The sequence below is a fragment of the Rhinoderma darwinii genome, chromosome 1 (assembly GCF_050947455.1).
Source record: "Rhinoderma darwinii isolate aRhiDar2 chromosome 1, aRhiDar2.hap1, whole genome shotgun sequence".
Lineage (NCBI taxonomy): Eukaryota > Metazoa > Chordata > Amphibia > Anura > Rhinodermatidae > Rhinoderma > Rhinoderma darwinii.
The window spans coordinates 517,538,758-517,558,792 of NC_134687.1; the positions used below are offsets into that span (position 1 = coordinate 517,538,758).

At 43.4% G+C, this 20,035-nt stretch overlaps 1 protein-coding gene across 8 annotated transcripts in view; it reads right to left on the bottom strand.

Annotated features, from left to right (window-relative positions):
- Positions 1–20,035, bottom strand: part of YTHDC2 (YTH N6-methyladenosine RNA binding protein C2) — a 170,047-nt gene that overhangs the window by 49,946 nt on the left and 100,066 nt on the right. For all 8 annotated transcript variants that reach the window (XM_075836597.1, XM_075836578.1, XM_075836587.1 and 5 more), the window contains 4 exons: positions 19,395–19,482; positions 19,229–19,309; positions 13,400–13,482; positions 4,173–4,278 (listed from right to left, as the gene is read on the bottom strand). In XM_075836597.1, coding sequence (XP_075692712.1) covers positions 4,173–4,278; positions 13,400–13,482; positions 19,229–19,309; positions 19,395–19,482 — 358 coding nt within the window. The remainder of the gene's footprint in view (positions 1–4,172; positions 4,279–13,399; positions 13,483–19,228; positions 19,310–19,394; positions 19,483–20,035) is intronic.

Sequence of the window (20,035 nt, forward strand, 5' to 3'; positions counted from 1 at the left end):
CAAGAGATGAAAACAATGCATTGATTTCCCTTGAAGGAGATAGCAATATTATAATAAAGTCATCAGACAAAGGAGGAAACGTGGTGGTCATGGATAGGAAGAAATACATCGAAATGTGTCTTAATATTCTAAATGACAACACAGGATATGAAATTCTCCAAGATCATCCAACAAGGAAATTCTTACTGATGCAAAAGAAATAAATTTGATTAATGAGCACGAATACAAATTTATGGCAGTAGATAAACCCCGAACCCCAATGTTTTATGCTCTCCCTAAAATTCACAAGGGGACCAACCCCCTAAAGGGGCGCCCCATTGTATCGGGTATTTCGGGATTGACAAAAAACGTGGGCGTTTATAAGATTCTTAGAAATTTTGTAGAAACCCTGCCCTCATATACAAGGGACGCGATGGATCTCCTTGCTAGAATCAATGATCTTTCTATTGTAGACAAATATGCAACCAAACAATTTACACTTTTTAGACGTCTTAATAGCTATAGATGGAGATAATAAAATAAAAACAACGATTTATAGAAAACCAACAGCTACAAACAGTCTTCTGAGGTGGGAGAGCGGTCATCCAGGCCCTCTTAAGAAGGGCACACAAAAGGGACAGTATCTTCGCCTCAGAAGAAACTGTTCCAACATACAGGAATTTAAAATAAAAGCAAAGGATGCAGAAACTAGATTCTTAGAACGAGGTTATCCGTCTAAAATACTGAAAGAAGCGTATAAAAATGCATATACCCAGAAAAGGGAACAACTTTTGATTCCAAAAGAACTAGAAGAATCAAGTAATCTTATACGTTTAGTGGGTAACTTTGACATGGCAGATCAAGTGGTTTGAGAAATCCTTATGATACACTGGAATATCCTTTAACTGGATAGTGACATAAAGGAAGCCGTAACCCCCAAGCACAAATTACGTATAGGAAGGGGAGAAGCATAGGAGACGGTGTCATTCATAGTCACCTTGCCAATATAAAAAAGGCAGGATGCTGGCTAGATAGAAAGATCAACGGATGCTACAAGTATGGACACTGCAAAGCATGCACATTGGTGGAGGTAGCTAAAGCTTTTACAAGTGCCTTCACGGGTATCAGTTATCCTATAAAAAAAACTTTGCTAATTGTAGCTTCAAGAATATAGTCTATAAAATTACTTGCTCCTGCCCACTAGACTATGTGGATAAAACCACAAGAGAATGGAGGAAAAGAATCCTTGAACATCGGGGGGATATTATAAATAAAAGAGATAAACCTGCATCTCGCCATGTTCATCTTGAGCATAAGGGGGAAACAAAATGTTTGGAATTTACAGTTTTGGAGGTACTACAACCATCCATTAGAGGGGGTGATATTGATAAAATATTACTACAGAAAGAATCCAGATGGATTTTCAAATTAGGATCTGTTGCGCCGAATGGATTAAATCAACAGCTTGACTATACATACTTTATCTAAACCAAATGTAATCTCAGAAATAATTATAAAAATTATTTAGAAACATCTTTATTACTAAATATCTTCATCTTTGCCAAAAAATTAGAGATATGAATTGTAATAACATATAAATGACATTACTCTTTGCCACTAAATATCCTTTTTAAATAATGATCACATGATCTATTTTTAATCTATTTGAGTGGATTCCATAACAAGGAATCTCGTCACATAGATAGAATTGTGACGGTTGAAAATTTATCGATTACCCTGCACATGTAAATAAACCCCAACCTCACCACCATGTGTCCAGACGGGCAGTCAAGTTCTCCCTCTAGACATGTGAAAGGACTTCTTCTCGTGCCTATTCCCTGCATCTATCTTACTTCGCAGCCTTCAGTTTAGTGCTGGGAGTTCAGATGGAGTGCAGGTGGAAGATTCTCACGTTGCAACTATAGTTGCCACTGAGTTTCTCTCTTAGACGAGACTGTTTTGGCGTCCCGTCTCCATGGAAACGCGTATCTCTACAGGCTGAAGCGCCGGTGTATGTTTAGATCTGTTTCCCTTCTCTCTGTTTGAGAGTGGGGGACTCACTGCCTGTCTGACATAGAGAGCGATATCTGGTATCTCCCGGCGGACGGCGCATACCCTCTGCGCCGCTCGATGGGTGGACGATTCATCGCTCCCCCACTGACACACGCCCACTGATGTCACGGGGGAGTGTTAGGGGAGGGGGAGGAGCCAACATGGTTTAAAGAGGACAGGGAAATCCCTGTTGCTGTCGTCAGTCGCCAGAAACAGGCGCCAACTTCGAAAGTACAGAAGCATCTGAGTGATCCCTTGCCACTGCAAGTACTTCTACAGATATACAGGCTGTCAATTTGTTCCAGCATTCCTAAAATTTGGACGCGCGTTGGGAGGACTATTCCACATTGTGAGAGGTTGCATAGGAGATCCTTTATCCATACTAAGAGAGGCTTCCTGACCCACAAGACATTAAGCCTAAAAGTTTCCAAGAAACAGATGACATTTATATGGGTAGGGGGGCGTTGAGCCCCATTCTTTTACACCTGTTGGTTACTTATAAGGAAGGATCTCTATAAAATTTGATGAACACTCTCCATTCATTACAAATACGCATGGACTGCTGTCAATATCTAACTATTTTCATTATACTGGATAAAGGCTATGAATAAATACAAAATCCAGTATATCACTATCTTTTATATTCATATGCATTGTCTGTACATGTTCGTTTTGTTCTAAAGCAATTTTATACGAAAATTCAGTAAAAGTTATATTTTAGATATAAAACTCCGGATCTACATTTTCTAGCTATATATACTACGGAGAATCATACAAAACAAGTCTGGATGGTGGACTTTATATTGCATCATCATTCATCACTCAAACTCGCTATGGTTTGGAAAGCATAGCCTTTGGTCCCGTAAGGGTGCCTTTTCCTTAGAAAGGTTGATGGGGTGATCCTTTACATGAAAGGTGTCCCGGATAGCATTTATCGACGCCTTTCAGGTCGCCATTCTTAAGACACAGCAACATCGGTCAGTAGTCCACCATTCATTTCTGATTTCTCCTCTATTTCTGAACTTAGCACTTTATATACAGTATATGGAGTTTGATGGAGCTTTTTGTGGGTTCACGAGAGGAAGACTGTAAATTATCCAAGGGAGAGGAATGAGGGGCATTGAATTTGGCCGCTATCTGGGAAGGAAAGCGCTCCAAAGACTCAACCATGGTTTTGGTGGGTCTGGAAATGTCCCCTAAGCCCTGAGAAAAGCACTTCGCCCATTCAGGAGATGCCATATCTTTGAGTGGGGAAGTTTCCTGGCGGGTTCTAGACTGCATCTGTGGGAAGAATGGGGTAGGCTTGTGGGATCCTCCTGGGATGAAGAAATGTCAGAAGGGAAGTAATGTCAGAGAGAAGATTAAACCCCTGGTAAAGCTGCACCCAATAAAATATTAAATAACCCCTTGAAAAAAAAGGCAGATAATTCAGCCCTGAGGCTGGCCTACCAGGGGTTACTGGCACTCCACCTGCGGATACAGACACCAAGTTAGGTTACTGGGTACGAGGGAAAGTTAGTGCAGAAAACGTCAAGGTTTCCCGGCAACCGCAGGGGGTTGACTAGGCTGGTGACCAGGCTGACAACCCACCTGCAGCGAAGGAGAGAAATAAAATAGATAAAACTAAAATAAAATAGCAGCAGACCAGAGTATCAGTTCATATCTGCCCCATAACAGAAACAATAGGCTAAAACTGATTTAGCCAGTGTCAGTGGTAAGGATATGGCCTGCCCGGGCAGAGCCAAGACTTTTTGTACCTAGTGTCAGCCTTCTAGTGGCAAGGGCCTATACCCGTGGTGCTGTGTCCCCTCAATGATATTAATTAGAAAGTTAGCCTTTGCTACATCATATACAGTGCCTAATATAAAAACTATACTTCCCAGAATGCAAAATCATTAGAGCAAGATTTGTGCAGATATTGAGTCAGCTGGAAAAGTTGGAACGTTTATCATTAAAGCCTGGAGTATTAAGAATGCAGCTCTGGAATGTCATACAGGCTGTCACTAAGAACAATAATATACTGCATATACAAAGTTACTAAATTTTTTATGTAGATTTATTCTGTAAGCGAACTGTATAGTACACTTTAATGAAACATCTAATGAAACATCTATCCAGGAGTAGAAAAGGTTAATCCTTACATGAAGAGGCATTCGTAGTAGTTCAGGGGTCTGGAACTCCAACATATTCTGAAAACGAAGTCTGCTGAAGAGGCGGAAACAGACACCAGGTTGGCAGCGACCAGCCCTGAAACACATTGAATCACAAAACTGATCAGTGCACGTGCTAGCAATCTCATTTTTCAAAGGTGACTGATGATTAACAGCCTGATCAAACTGTGATCAATACTAAGAGTGACGGCGTACAACAGATTCTAATGCTATATATTGAAAAAAAAATCTGTACTCCAGAAGGGTTGCCTGACATTAAAGAACACTTCACAACTCCCTTGTGTATAAAAGCGTCTATTCATTTCTATGCATTCTCAAAGATATGATTGAGAAGAGATTAGCTTCCATGTATAGCAGAAGAGAATAAGGGACACGTTATCACATAGTCGATACACAATGGTCCTTAACCCCTTAACGCTCAGTGACGTACTATTCCGCCATGGAAACCATCCCATTCGCGCTCCATGACGGAATAGTACGTCACGGGAGTAACGGCCATTTCGGCCGTCTTCCCAACACATGCAGGAGCTGTGACAGCGGCTGTCTCGTACAGCAGTTGCCGCAGTTCCTACAGTGGGGACCGATCGCTGTGCCCCCGCTGATTAACCCCTTAAAAGCCGCGTTCAGTAGCGTTTGCGGCTTTTTAGGGGTTAAGCTACCATCGCCGGCCTGCTACACGTTAGCGGCCGGCGATGGTGACTATGGCAACCGGACACCTAACAATGGCGTCCGGCTATGCCCACTATGCTTGCTGTCAGTGAGTAGCTGACAGCTCTAATACACTGCACTACGAATGTAGTGCAGTGTATTAGAATAGTGATCAGGGCCTCCTGTCCTCAAGTCCCCTAGTGGGACAAAGTAATAAAGTAAAAAAAAAAGTAAAAAAGAAGATGTGTAAATCGAAGAAAATAAAAGTTTTAAAAGAAATAAAATTAAAAATCCCCCCTTTTCCCTTATCAGTCCTTTATTATTAATAAAAATATATAAACAAACAAATAAACTATACATAATTGGTATCGTCGCGTCCGTAACGACCTGAACTACAAAATTATTTAGTTATTTATCCTGCACGGTGAACGCCGTAAAAGAGAATAATAATAAACCATACCAGAATCACAATTGTTTGGTCACTTCACCTCCCAAAACATGGAATAAAAAGAGATCAAAAAGTCGAATGGACCTAAAAATGGTACTGATCGAAACTATAGTTCGTTACGCAAAAAAAAAAAAGTCCTCGCACGGCTTTATTGATGGAAAAATAAAAACGTTATGGCTCTTAGAATAAGGCAACACAAAAAGTAAATGATTTTTTACAAAACTTATTTTATTGTGCAAACGCCATAAGACATAAAAAAAAACCTATAAACATCTGGTATCGCCGTAATTGTATCGCCCCGCAGAATAAAGTGAATATGTCATTTATAGCGCACGGTGAACACTGTAAAAAAAAATGGAATAAAAAAACAATAGTAGAATTGCTGTTTTTTAGTCACCACGCCACTTAAAAATAGAATAAAAACTGATAAAAAGCCGCATGCACCCCAAGAAAACTACAATGAATTCCTCAAGGGGTCTAGTTTCCAAAATGGGTTCACTTTGGGGGGGGGGGGGGGGGGTTTCCACTGTTTTCGCACCACAAGACCTCTTCAAACCGGACATGGTGCTATGGTGTCAATAGAAACTACAATTCCTCCCGCAAGAAATAAGCCCTCACATCACTCTACTGACGGAAAAAGAAAAAAGTTATGGCTCTTGGAAGGCAGGTAGTGAAAAACGAAAATAAGAAAGCAAAAAATTGATCAGTCCTGAAAGGGTTAATTCATTTCTAATTAAATAAACTTTTGACCCACATGTGGGGTATTTCCGTACTCGGGAGAAATTCCTTTACAAAAATTGGTGTTTTTTTTCTCCTTTATCCCTTGTGAAAATTAGAAAATATAACATTTTAGTGGAAAAAAAATTGTGATATTCATTTTCACTGTCTAATTCTAATAAATTCTGCAAAAGACCCGTGGGGTCTAAATGCTCACTATACCCCATGAAAAATTCCTTGAGGGGTGTTTCAGAAATGGGGTAACTTGGGGGGTTTCCACTGTTTTGGTCCCCCTAGGGTGTTGCAAACACGACATGGAACCGAAAACCAATCCAGCAAAATCTGTGCTCCAAAATCAAAATTGGGCTCCTTCCTTCAGAGCGCCGCTGTGGGTCCAATCAGCAGTTTATTACCACATATGGGGTATTGCCGTAATCGGGAGACATTGCTTTACAAATGTTGGGGTGCATTTTATTCATTATTCCTTGTAAATATTACAAATCATTTCATTTTTACAGACTAATTCCAATATATTTAGCGAAAAACCTGTGTGGTCATGCTAACTATACCCCTAGATAAATTCCTTGAGGGGTGTAGTTTCCAAAATGGGGTAACTTTTGGGGTGTTTCCACTGTTTTGGCACCACAAGACCTCTTCAAACCTGACATGGTGCCTAAAATATATTCTAAAAAAAAAAAGGAGGCCAAAAATCCACTGGGTGCTCTTTTGCTTCTGAGGCCTGTGTTTCAGTCCATTAGCACACTAGGGCCACATGTGGGATATTTCTAAAAACTACAGAATCTGGGCAATAAAATATTGAGTTGCATTTCTCGGGTAAAACCTTCTGTGTTACAAAAAAAAATGTATTAGAAGTGAATTTCAGGGAAAAAAAATGTGTAAATTTCGCCTCTACTTTGCTTTAATTCCTGTGAAACGCCTAAAGGGTTAAAACACTGAATGCTGATTCGAATACCTTGAGGGGTGCAGTTTTCAAAATGGGGTGACTTCTGGGGATTTTCTAATATATAAGGCCCTCAAAGCCACTTCAGAACTGAACTGGTCCCTGAAAAAATTGCCTTTTTAAATTTTCTTTAAAATATGAGAAATTGCTGCTAAAGTTCTAAGCTTTGTAACGTCCTAGAAAAATACAAGCACGTTCAAAAAACTATGCAAACATAAAGTAGACATATGGGAAATGTTAACTAGTAACTATTTTGTGTGGTATTACTATCTGTTTTACAAGCAGATACGTTTAAATTTAGAAAAATGCAAATTTTTGCAAATTTTTGTTGTTTTTGCAGAAATAAATACCGAAATTATCGACCAAATTTTTTCACTAACATAAAGTACAACATGTCATGAGAAAAGCTCAGAATCTCTTGGATAGGTAAAAGCATTCCAACGTTATTACCCCATAAAGTAACACGTCAGATTTAAAAAAATGGGCTGTGTGCTGAAGGCCAAAACAGGCTGGGTCCTGAAGGGGTTAAACAGCTGATCTGCAGCGGTGCCGAGAGTCGGACCCCCACTGACCTAATATTGATGGCCTATACTAAGGAAAGGCGATTCGTTTTACAATTCCGGATAGCACTTCTAAAGAAAAGAACCTAGATGAAAACTGCAGGTATTGCATTATAACTAAACAATCACTGACATTAGTAGTTAACCCCTTAATGACCGCCGATAAGCCTTTTCACGGCGGTCATTAGTGGGCTCTATTCTGATGCAATAGCCTTTTCACGGCGCTGCATCAGAAAAAAGTAAACAGAGCAGGGAGCCGTTAAATCTCCCTGCTCTCAGCTACCAGAGGTAGCGGAGGGCTGGGGACATCCCTGCTCGAATGTGTGGGATCGATATTAGTATCGATCTCACCCGTTTAACCCCTCAGATGCTGCGCTCAATAGCGTGCTCCGCATCAGAGTTTTTTTTGGAGAGAGGGAGGGAGCTCCCTCTCTCTCCCACCGACACCCGGTCGATAAGATCGCCGAGTGTCTGTGTCTCCGATGGCAGCCGGGGGCCTACTAAAGACCCCAGGTCTGTCTGTAGTGAATGCCTGCTAGGTCATGCCGGAGGCAAATGCCTGTCCGTTTTAAACGGACAGGAAGTAGTACACTGCAATACAAAAGTATTGCAGTGTATTATAAAAGCGATCGGATGATCGCATATTAAAGTCCCCTAGTGGGACTAGTATAAAAGTTAAAAAAAAGTTGAATAAAGTTAATAAAAAAAAGTGAAAGAAAAAAAATGAAAAACCCACTTTTTCCCCTTACAAAATGCTTTACTATTAAAAAAAAACACAATAAAGCAAAAAAGTTACACATATTTGGTATCGCCACGTCCGCAACGACCCCGACTATAAAGCGGTTACATTATTTAACCCGCACGGTGAACGCCGTAAACAATTAAGTAAAAAACAAATGGAAAAATTGCTATTTTCAGTTAATCCTGACAAAGTCACATCTACTTTAACCCCTTCCCGCTCCTTGACGTACTATTACGTCATGGCAGCTGTATCGTTCGCGCTCCATGCCGTAATAGTACGTCTCGGGAGTAACGGCCGTTTCGGCCGTCCTCCCGACACATACAGGAGCTGTGACGCTGCTGTCTTGTTCAGCAGCTGTCACAGCTCCTACAGCGGGGACCGATCGCTGTGTCCCCGCTGATTAACCCCTTAAAAGCCGCGTTCTATAGAGATCGCGGCTTTTTAGGGGTTAAGCTGCCATCGCCGGCCTGCTACGCGATAGCGGCCGGCGATGGTGACTATGGCAACCGGACACCAAACAATGGCGTCCGGCTATGCCATAGACGGAAGCCTAGTGGGTCCTGACAACGTCAGGACCCACTATGCTTGCTGTCAGTGAGTAGCTGACAGTTCTAATACACTGCACTACGCATGTAGTGCAGTGTATTAGAATAGCGATCAGGGCCTCCTGCCCTCATGTCCCCTAGTGGGACAAAGTAATAAAGTTAAAAAAAAGTTAAAAAAAGATGTGTAAAAATAAGAAAATAAAAGTTTTAAAAGTAATAAAAGTAAAAGTCCCACTTTTTCCCTTATCAGGCCTTTATTATTAATAAAAATATATAAACAAACAAATAAACTATACATAATTGGTATCGCCGCGTCCGTAACGGCCTGAACTACAAAATTATTTTGTTATTTATCCCGCACGGTGAACGCCGTAAAAAAAAATATTAATAAACCGTACCACAATCACAATTGTTTGGTCACTTCACCTCCCAAAAAATGGAATAAAAAGAGATCAAAAAGTCGCATGTACCTAAAAATGGTACTGATGGAAAATACAGTTCGTTACGCAAAAAATAAGTCCTCGCACGGCTTTATTGATTGAAAAATAAAAACGTTATGGCTCTTAGAATAAGGTAACACAAAAAGTGAATGATTGTTTACAAAACGTATTTTATTGTGCAAACGCCATAAGACATAAAAAAAAACTATAAACATCTGGTATCGCCGTGATCGTATCGCCCCGCAGAATAAAGTTAATATATCATTTATAGCGCACGGTGAACGCTGTAAAAAAAAAAGTATACAAAAACAATAGTAGAATTGCTGTTTATTAGTCACCACGCCACCTAAAAATGGAATAAAAACTGATCAAAAAGCCGCATGCACCCCATGAAAACTACAATGGATTCCTCAAGGGGTCTAGTTTCCAAATTGGGGTCACTTTTGGGGGGTTTCCAATGTTTTGGCACCACAAGACCTCTTCAAACCGGACATGGTGCCTAATAAAAAAGAGGGCTCAAAATCCGCTAGGTGCTCCTTTGCTTCGGAGGCCGGTGCTTCAGTCCATTACCGCCCGAGAGCCACATGTGGGATATTTCTCTAAACTGCAGAATCTGGGCAATAAGTATTGAGTTGCGTTTCTCTGATAAATCCTTTTGTGTTATAAAAAAAATGGTATAAAAAGAGTAAATTTCACCTCTACTTTGCTCTAAATTTCTGTGAAACACCTAAAGGGTTCATAAACTTTCTAAATGCTGTTGTGAATACTTTGAGGGGTCTAGTTTCTAAAATGGGGTGTTTGATAGGGGTTTCTAATATATGGGCCCCTCAAAGCAACTTCAGAAATGAACTGGAACCTAAAAAAATAAATAAATGAGGCAATACTTCGCTTCTTACATTATACTGATAATGAGCCGTGCCCACTCCGAGATGACCCCAGTTTTGACCGTTTGTATAAACGGAGACCCCTATTAGACCGTTCCAGTGCCCGGTTTTCCCAAGAATACACCCCCGAGAAGTGTTTTTCTATTGATGAGTCCCTGGTACATTTTAAAGGGAGGGTTCAATTCCACCAGTACCTGCCAGGTAAGAGGGCAAGGTATGGCGTGAAGATGTATAAGCTGTGCGAGAGTGCATCAGGGTATACCTACAGGTTTAGGATATATGAAGGAAAGGCCACCCCCAAACCAGACTGCATCCTGGACTACAATAGGTACATGGGAGGGATGGACTTGTCAAATCAAGTCCTGAAGCCCTACAGCGCCATGGGGTGTAGTATAAGAAGCTGGCCGGGCACATCATACAGATGGCTTTGTACAATGCGTATGTGCTACGTCGATGTGCAGGCCAGAGGGGAACTTTCCTGGAATTTCAAGATCTAATCTTTAGGGACCAGGAAGGGGGGGCGCATCGTACCAGGGCAACACTTTCCAGGAGAAGGTCCCCAAACCGGTGGAAAGGGAAAGAGTCAAAAGAGGTGCAGAGTCTGCTATAAGAGGGGGATAAGGAAGAACACAATATACCAATGTGACACGTGTCCCGAAAAACCAGGGCTCTGTATAAAAGATTGTTTTAAAATGTATCATACATCCCTTGATTTTCAATTTACCCTGATGCACTCCGCACAGCTTACCCCCCTCATCTTTCCCTTCTGAGCCCTGCCGTATGCCCAGGCAGCTGATAACAGCCACATGTAGGGTATTGTCGTACCCAGGAGAACCCACATTACAATTTAAGGGGTGTATATCTCCGGTGGCGCATGCTGGGCACACTATATTGGACACTGAAATGGCATATACATATATAAAATTGCAAATCTCACACTGCACCATCTGCTGCGCATTATCTTTTACACAGTACCTGTGGGGTCAAAATGCTCACTACACCTCTAGATGAATGTCTTAAGGGGTGTAGTTTTTAAAATGGGGTCACTTCTCGGGGGTTTCAACTGTACTGGTACCTCAGGGGCTTCTGCACACATGACTTAGCACCAGAAAAGCTCCAGTAGGCCAAATGGTGGTCCTTTCCTTCTGAGCCCTCCCATGGGCCCAAAGGGCAGTTTATCACCACAAATGGGGTATTGCCGCACTAAGGACAAATTGGGCAACAAAATGGGGTATGTTGTTCCTTGTGAAAATAAGAAATTTTGATCAAAAATGACATCTTATTGGAAAAAATATCATTTTTTTCATTTCACAGCCCAATTCAAATAGGTGCTGTGAAAAAACTGTGCGGTCAAAATGATAACAAAAACCATAAATGAATTCCTTGAGGGGTGTAGTTTCCAAAATGGGGTCACTTCTGGTGGGTTTCCATTGCTTTGATACCTCTGGGGCTCTGCAAATGCAACATGGCACCCGAAAACCAATCCAGCAAAATCTGGACTCCAACAAACACATAGCGCTCCTTTCCTTCTGAGCCCTCCCATGGGCCCAAACGGCAGTTTATCACCACAAATGGGGTATTGCCGCACTAAGGACAAATTGGGCAACAAAATGGGGTATGTTGTTCCCTGTGAAAATAAGAAAATTTGATCAAAAATGACATTTTATTGGAAAAAATATCATTTTTTTCATTTCACAGCCCAATTCAAATAGGTGCTGTGAAAAAACTGTGCGGTCAAAATGATAACAAAAACCATAAATGAATTCCTTGAGGGGTGTAATTTCCAAAATGGGGTCACTTCTGGTGGGTTTCCATTGTTTTGATACCTCAACGCCTCTTCAAACCTGGCATGCTGCCTAAAATATATTCTAATAAAAAAGAGGCCTCAAAATGCACTAGGTGCTTCTTTGCTTCTAGGGCTTGTGTTTTAGTCCACGAGCGCAGTAGGGCCACATGTGGGACATTTCTAAAAACTGCAGAATCTGGACAATACATATTTAGTAGTGTTTCTCTGGTAAAACCTTCTCTGTTACTAAAAAAAAATTGAATAAAATTGAAATTCAGCAGAAAAAATGAAATTTGCAAATTTAATTTCCACTTTGCTTTAATTCCTGTGAAATGCCTGAAGGGTTAAAAATCTTTCTATATGCTGTTTTGAATACTTTGAGGGGTCTAGTTTTTAAAATGGGGTGTTTTATGGGGGTTTCTAATACATAGGCCCCTCAAATCCACTTCAGAACTGAACTGGCACCTTCAAAAAAAGGCTTTTGAAATTTTCTTAAGAATATGAGAAATTGCTGTTTATGTTCTAAGCCTTGTAACGTCCAAGAAAAATAAAAGAATGTTCAAAAAACGATGCCAATCTAAAGTAGACATATGGGAAATGTGAACTAGTAACTATTTTGGGTGGTATAACCGTCTGTTTTTCAAGCAGATGCATTTAAATTCTGAAAAATGCTATTTTTTGTAAATTTTCTCTAAATTTTGCAATTTTTCACAAATAAAGACTGAATATATCGACCAAATTTTACCACGAACATGAAGCCCAAAGTGTCACGAGAAAACAATCTCAGAATCGCTTGGATAGGTTTAAGCATTCCGACGTTATTACCACATAAAGTGAAATATGTCAGATTTGAAAAATGGGCTCTGAGCCTTAAGGCCCAAACTAGGCTGCGTCCTTAAGGGGTTAAAATGGTACCAATAAAAACTACAAGTCGTCCCGCAAACAAAAAGCCCTCATACAACTGCATCGGCGGAACAATAAAAAAAAGCGATGGCTCTTCAAATATGGAGACACAAAAACAAATAATTTTGAAAAAAAAAGTGTTTTTACTGTTTAAGTAGTAAAACATACAAAATCTATACAAATTTGGTATCTTTGCAATCATAACAACCAGTTGAATAAAGTTATTGTGTTATTTATACCATACGGTAAACGGCGTAGATTTAGGATGCAAAAAAAGACTGGCGAAATTTAAGGTTTTCTTCTATCCCCCCCAAAAAAAGTTAATAAAAGTTAATGAATAAATTATATGTACCCCAAAATGGTGCTATTAAAAAGTATAACTTGTCCCGAAAAAAAAGACCTTATACAGCTATGTCGACGCAAAAATAAGAAAGTTATAGCTCTTCGAATGTGACGATGGAAAAACTTAAAAAATGGCTTAGTCATTAGAATGCAAGCAGGGGGAAGGGGTTAAATGGATAAATACTGTAGATAAGAAACACAAAATAATATGAAAAAAATACCTTCCTTTTCTTTGAATGGCACTAGCTTTAGAAATCCAAACCATTTTAAGCATTGTCACATGGTTCAGAGCGTCATAAGATTTCTGTAAAATAAAAAAAAGAATCAGGAACAGTGGCATTTTCTAGTAGTAAGAAAAGAGTCTAGCTACATGGTATTACATATTTAGTCATTACTTCTCCATTCCAATCTCAGTCTAAGGCCTCATGCACACGACCGTAGCCATGTGCACGACCGTGATTTTCGGGTCGGCCAGCTGCGGACTGTCAGCCGCGAGCCACCCGCAAATTGCGGGCCATGCACATCGCCGCGGCCATTATTTTCAATGAGCCCAGACCGCAGAAGACGGCCGTAATAAGGCATGCCCGTTCTTTCTGCGGTGCGGGCTCCCGGGCCATGCATGGACCGTAAAAACTACGGTCGTGTGCATGGCTCTATATAAATGAATGGGGCCGCAATTCTCCCGTGGATTTTAGGGGGAATTGTGGCCGCAAAAGCACGTTCGTGTGCATGGGGCCTAAGCTTAGAACATTCTGATATTTATTTATTGTGTTCACTAATCTACAGTAGACTTATTTAAATTTCTGTATTTACAGCAGTGATATCTGAGAGGTTACATTATGATCCAGTAGTTCTTCCATTACATTTCTACATCAAAGCAAGCGATGATATTATTTTCCACTTGAATAAGGCCCTATTCACACGACAGGGATTCCCGGCCGTGTGACGTCCATTTTTTGAACGGCTGCAGTAGGAACAATAGACCCCACATGGGGCTAATCACAAGGCCAATTTTTTTGACGGGCCGGTAAACCGGGCCATCAAAAAATGGTGTATTCCCTATTTTCGGCCGCACGGCTCCCATAGAAGTCTATGGGGCCGTATAAAGCACGGCTGTGACTCAGATGTGATCCGAGTGACGGCCGAGCTTTCTGTCGCTCGTTCGCTCTCTTCTCCACCTCACAGTGCGAAGTGCATGTGAGAAGGAGGAGGGTATTTTTTTGCTTCCTGTAGGAGCGGAATCCCCAGCCACAGCGTTGCTGAAGCTGTGGTCGGGGATTCCGCTCCAGGAGAAGTCCCAAACTTCACAGTCTATATATGGAGAGTTACATCAGGGACCTCTCCTGGCACAGTCCCCTACTCCTGAAACGGAACCCCCGGCGCTGTGGCCGGTGTTTCCGCTCCAGGAGAAGTCCCAGACTTCACTCTCCATATATGGACATTGAACTCAGGGACTTCTCCTGGAACAGTACCCTACAGTGGCGCTATCTACAGAAAGGTAGGGGGGGTGTGCCATCTATGGGGGGGGGGGTGCTATGTAAAGGGGTGCTGTGTAGAACTACCTACAGGGGGGCTGTGTGGCACTACCTACAAGGAGGGCTGTGTGGCACTACCTACAAGGGGGGCTGTGTGGCACTACCTACAAAGGGGGCTGTGTGGCACTACCTACAAGGGGGGCTGTGTGGCACTACCTACAAGGGGGGCTGTGTGGCACTACCTACAAGGGGGGCTGTGTGGCACTACCTCAAGGGGGGCTGTGTGGCACTACCTACAGGGGGGCTGTGGCAGTATCTACAGAGGGCAGTGTGTGGCATTATCTACAGAGGGAAGTGTGTAGCAAAAAATGTACAAATCAAATTCATCCGTTTTTAAAACGGACAGGGAAAAAAACTGATGCAAAACGGGTCAAAATCGCCCATTAAAAACGGAAACCAGGCCCGGAACGGATGCAAAATGTCAGAGAAAAACTGATGTTTTTATCGTCCGACACTCGGACCCGGTCATTTGACTAGAAGTTAAGGCCTCATTCACACGACAGGGTCCAAGTGTCGGCCGATAAAAACGGCCGGTTTGCATCCGTTCCGATTCCGTTCCGTGTTGCCATTTTTAACGGCCGATTCTGAACCGTTTTGCATCCGTTTTTTCCCTGTCCATTTTAAAATCAGATGAATTTCATTTAAATTTGTTGCCACACAGCCCCCTGTAGGTAATGCCACCCAGCCCCCTGCAGGTAATGCCACCCAGCCCCGTGTATGTAATACCACCCAGCGCTCTGCAGGTAATGCCACCCAGCCCCCGGCAGGTAATGCCACCCAGCCCCCTGTATGTAATGGTACCCAGCCCTCTGCTGGTAATACCACCCAGCCCTCTGCTGGTAATGCCACCCAGCCCTCTGCTGGTAATGCCACCCAGCCCTCTGCTGGTAATGCCACCCAGCCCTCTGCTGGTAATGCCACCCAGCCCTCTGCAGGTAATACCACCCAGCCCCCGGCAGGTAATGCCACCCAACCCCCTGCAGGTAATGCCACCCAGCCCCCGGAAGGCAATGCCACCCAGCCCCCAGCAGGTAATGCCACCCAGCCCCCTATACGTAATGCCACCCAGCCCTCTGCAGGTACTGCCACCCAGCCCTCTTCAGGTAATGCCACCCAGCCCTCAGCAGGTAATGCCACCCAGCCCCCTGTATGGAATGCCACCCAGCTCTCTGCGGGTAATGCCACCCAGCCCCCTGCAGGTAATGCCACCCAGCCCCCTGCAGGTAATGCCACCCAGCCCTCTGCAGGTAATGCCACCCAGCCCCCGGCAGGTAATGCCACCCAGCCCCTTGTATGTAATGCCACCCAGCTCCATGTATGTAATGCCACCCAGCCCCCTGTATGTAATGCCACCCAGCTCCATGTATGTAATGCCAACCAGCCCCCTGTATGTAATGCCACCCAGCTCCATGTATGTAATGCCACCCAGCCCCCTGTATGTAATGCCACCCAGCTCCCTGTATGTAATGCCACCCAGCCCCCTGTATGTAATGCCACCCAGCTCCCTGTATGTAATGCCACAAAGTCCCCTGTAGGTTGCACCCCCCCCCCCTTCCAGGAGAAGTCACTGACTACAATGTCCATATATGGACAGTGTAGTCACTGACTTCTCCTGGAGAGGAATTCCCAGCCACAGGTCGGGGATTCCGCTTCAGAAGTGAGTGACGTCACTGTGTCCATATATGGACAGTTTGCTCACTCACTTCTTCTGTAGCGGAATCCCTGGCCACAGGGTCGGTGATTCCGCTTCAGAAGTGAGTGACGTCGCTGTGTCCATATATGGACAGTGTAGTCACTCACTTCTCCTGTAGCGGAATCCCCAACTCCCGGCCGGGGATTGGGGATTCCGACTCCTACAGGGAGCAAAAAAAGAGGAGAGAGCGCGAGCGACGGAATACATGGCCATTACTCGGGACACATTCCGGTGATGGCCGTGTATTACCCGGCCCCATAGACTTCTATGGGAGCCGGGCGGCCAGGTAAAACGGCCGAAAATAGGGCATGTCCCATTTTTTGACGGCCAGGTTTCCCGGGCCGTCCAAAAATCGGTTGTGTGAATAGCCCCATTAGGGGTCTATTGTTCCTAATGCAGACGTGTGACAGACGATTTATGAACAGCCGTCACCCGGCCAGGAAACCATGTCGTGTCAATAAGGGCTAAGAAAGCAGCAGAGAGCTCCTCTGATCACTGTGCCATATCACCTCTGTTGTCAACAAGCACCAAATCAATAAACACAAGAGAATTTTGCTGAGAGGCCCTATTCACACGACAGGGTTTCCCGGCCATGTGACGGCCATTCAAAAAACGTCCGTCACACGGCCGCAGTAGGGACAATAGACCCCAAATGGGGCTATTCTCGCGACCAATTGTTTTGACGGCCCGGGAAACCACGCCATCATAAAAATGGGACATGCCCTATGTTCGGCCGTTCTCCTGGCTGCTATAGAGGTCTATGGGGCCGGGTAATACACGGCCATCACTTTTCCGAGTGATGGCTGTGTCTTCCGTCGCTCGCTCTCTCCTCCTCCTCACAGTGCGAAGTGCATGTGAGGAGGAGGAGGAGGAGGGTATTTTTTTGCTCCCTGTAGGAGGGGAATCCCCAATCCCCGGCCACAGCTTCGGCAACGCTGTGGCCGGGGATTGGGGATTCCGCTGCAGGAGAAGTCCCTGACTTCACAGTCCATATACGGACATTGAAGTCAGGGACTTCTCCTGGAACGGTGGCGCTATCTGCAAAAAGGTAGGAGGGGGTGCCATGTAAAAGGGTCTGTAGAACTACCTAGGGAAGTGTGTGTCAAAAAATTTACAAATTAAATTCATCCGTCTTTAAAACGGACAGGGAAAAAAACGGATGTAAAACGGGTCAAAATCGGCCGTAAAAAACGGAAACACGGCACGGATTGGAGACGGAATGGATGCAAAACAGATGCGAATTGGCTGAGAATAACGGACCCAAACGGCCGTTTTTATCGGCCGACACTCGGACCCTGTCGTGTGAATAGAGCTTAAGGCTATATTCACACGACCGTGAAAAAAAATGTCCATTAAAAACTAATCAACTGTGTGCGTCTCTAAATTTTCATCTATTTCCAGTCCGTCTGTCCGTTTTTAATGGCCGTTTGACATCCGTTTTGCATGGCCGTTAAAGAAAACTGATGAATTTCATTGGTCAGGCTTTTTTTGTCCCAACCCCCTGAAAACACCTAAAGGAAGGTCACATGTTCACTTAGACACTATTTACAGCCTCCCTGTATATGATGCCACACACCTCCTTGTATATGATGCCACACAGCCTCCCTGTATATGATGCCACACACCTCCCTGTATATGATGCCACACACCTCCTTGTATATGATGCCACACAGCCTCCCTGTATATGATGCCACACACCTTGTATATGCCACACACCTCCCTGTATATGATGCCACACACCTCCCTGTAGATGATGCCACACACCTCCCTGTAGATGATGCCACACACCTCCCTGTATATGATGCCACACACCTCCTTGTATATGATGCCACACACCTCCCTGTATATGATGCCACACACCTCCCTGTATATGATGCCACACACCTCCCTGTAGATGATGCCACACACCTCCCTGTATATGATGCCACACACCTCCCTGTATATGATGCCACACACCTCCCTGTATATGATGCCACACACCTCCCTGTATATGATGCCACACACCTCCCTATGTATGATGCCACACACCTCCCTGTATATGATGCCACACAACTCCCTGTATATGATGCCACACAACTCCCTGTATATGATGCCACACACCTCCCTGTATATGATGCCACACACCTCCCTGTATATGATGCCACACAGCTTCCCTATATATGCCACACAGCCTCCCTATATATGCCACACAGCCCCCCTGTATAGCATGCGCGCTCTCATCTCTTCAGCTTTTGAGAGATCAGTCTTGTACTTTGTCTGATGAACTGGCAAGGGGGGCGTGTCACTGCTTTGGACAGTGTAAGAGCTACGGAGCGCTTACACTGTCCGTAGCAGAGACACGACCCCTTGCCAGTTCAGCAGACAATACAAGTCTGATCTCTCGAAAGAGCTTAAGAGATGAGAGCGCGCATGCGCGCTCTCCTCTCCACAGCTCTGTCCGTAGCACTAACACGCCCCTTTGCCTGTTCGGGTGAAAAGACTGCAATCGCACACTCTCTCATGCTGTGGCACTGTCCATATCTGATTGGACAGTGTCACAGCCATAGTAACACGCTGCCTTGACAGTACACGCCCCGTTGACTGTTCAGGGGATTATTTAAATATCGGGCGCCAAATATAACAGCACCGATATCTAAATAACGGTGGGAGGTAGAAATTTTTGTGCAGTCCTCCCCATTACATGCTGCACATGTATGGGGAGGTGAAAGGTTCTCTTTAAATAAAAATAAAAAAACACAATTCTATTATAATCCTCTTCCTGATATATGATCAGGTACTTCTTTAAATCTATGCAAATACATATTTCTCCCTGCAATGCTTACCTCTTTAACTTTGCCAGAGTCTATCACAAACACAACATCGTTCACAGTGATACTGGTCTCTGCGATATTTGTTGATAGTATCTAGAAAACATACAATACTGTCACAACTGGGTTTTCACTCCTTAAAATCAAATAGAATGTTTTGTTCATAAAATCTTTTACGCACAATTTTACGAATACCAGATGGAGGAGTCTTCAAAACATTTTTCTGGTCAGAAGTCTGCATGTTTGAGTGCAGCATGAATATTTGATACCTGTAGAAAGCATAAAAGCAGAGACTTATATCTGATCCACCTTTAGAGATAGATGCATAAAGTAAAGGGGTTATGTGGGGAACCGAAAAGTATTAGTGTACTCACTGCAGTATGTGAGTGCACTCGCTAATATACATTCCTGTCCCCTGTCATGTTGATCATGAGATTTTATTAGACTTTTAAAGCGCTGGCGGGGGACGAGAAGTCTAGTGGCACAGTCTTTCTTCATGACAACATGACTCTTCGTCATGTGACCGAACCCGCTATACTCCATGTCATCGCTGTACTACTGCTTGTACATAGAGTACAGCAGGGCCGGTCACATGACGAAGAGTCTTGTCGTTATGAAGAAAGATTTTCCCATTAGGTTTCCGGTTCCCCGGCAGCGCTAGAAAAATCTATTAAAATCTCATAATCAGCGCGACAGAGGACCGGAATATATATTAGCAAGTGTACTCACATATTGCAGTGAGTACACTGCTAATACTTTTCGGTCCCTACATAACCCCTTTAACCAGTAGCAAAAAACAAAAATGCAACTGTTAATTGAGGA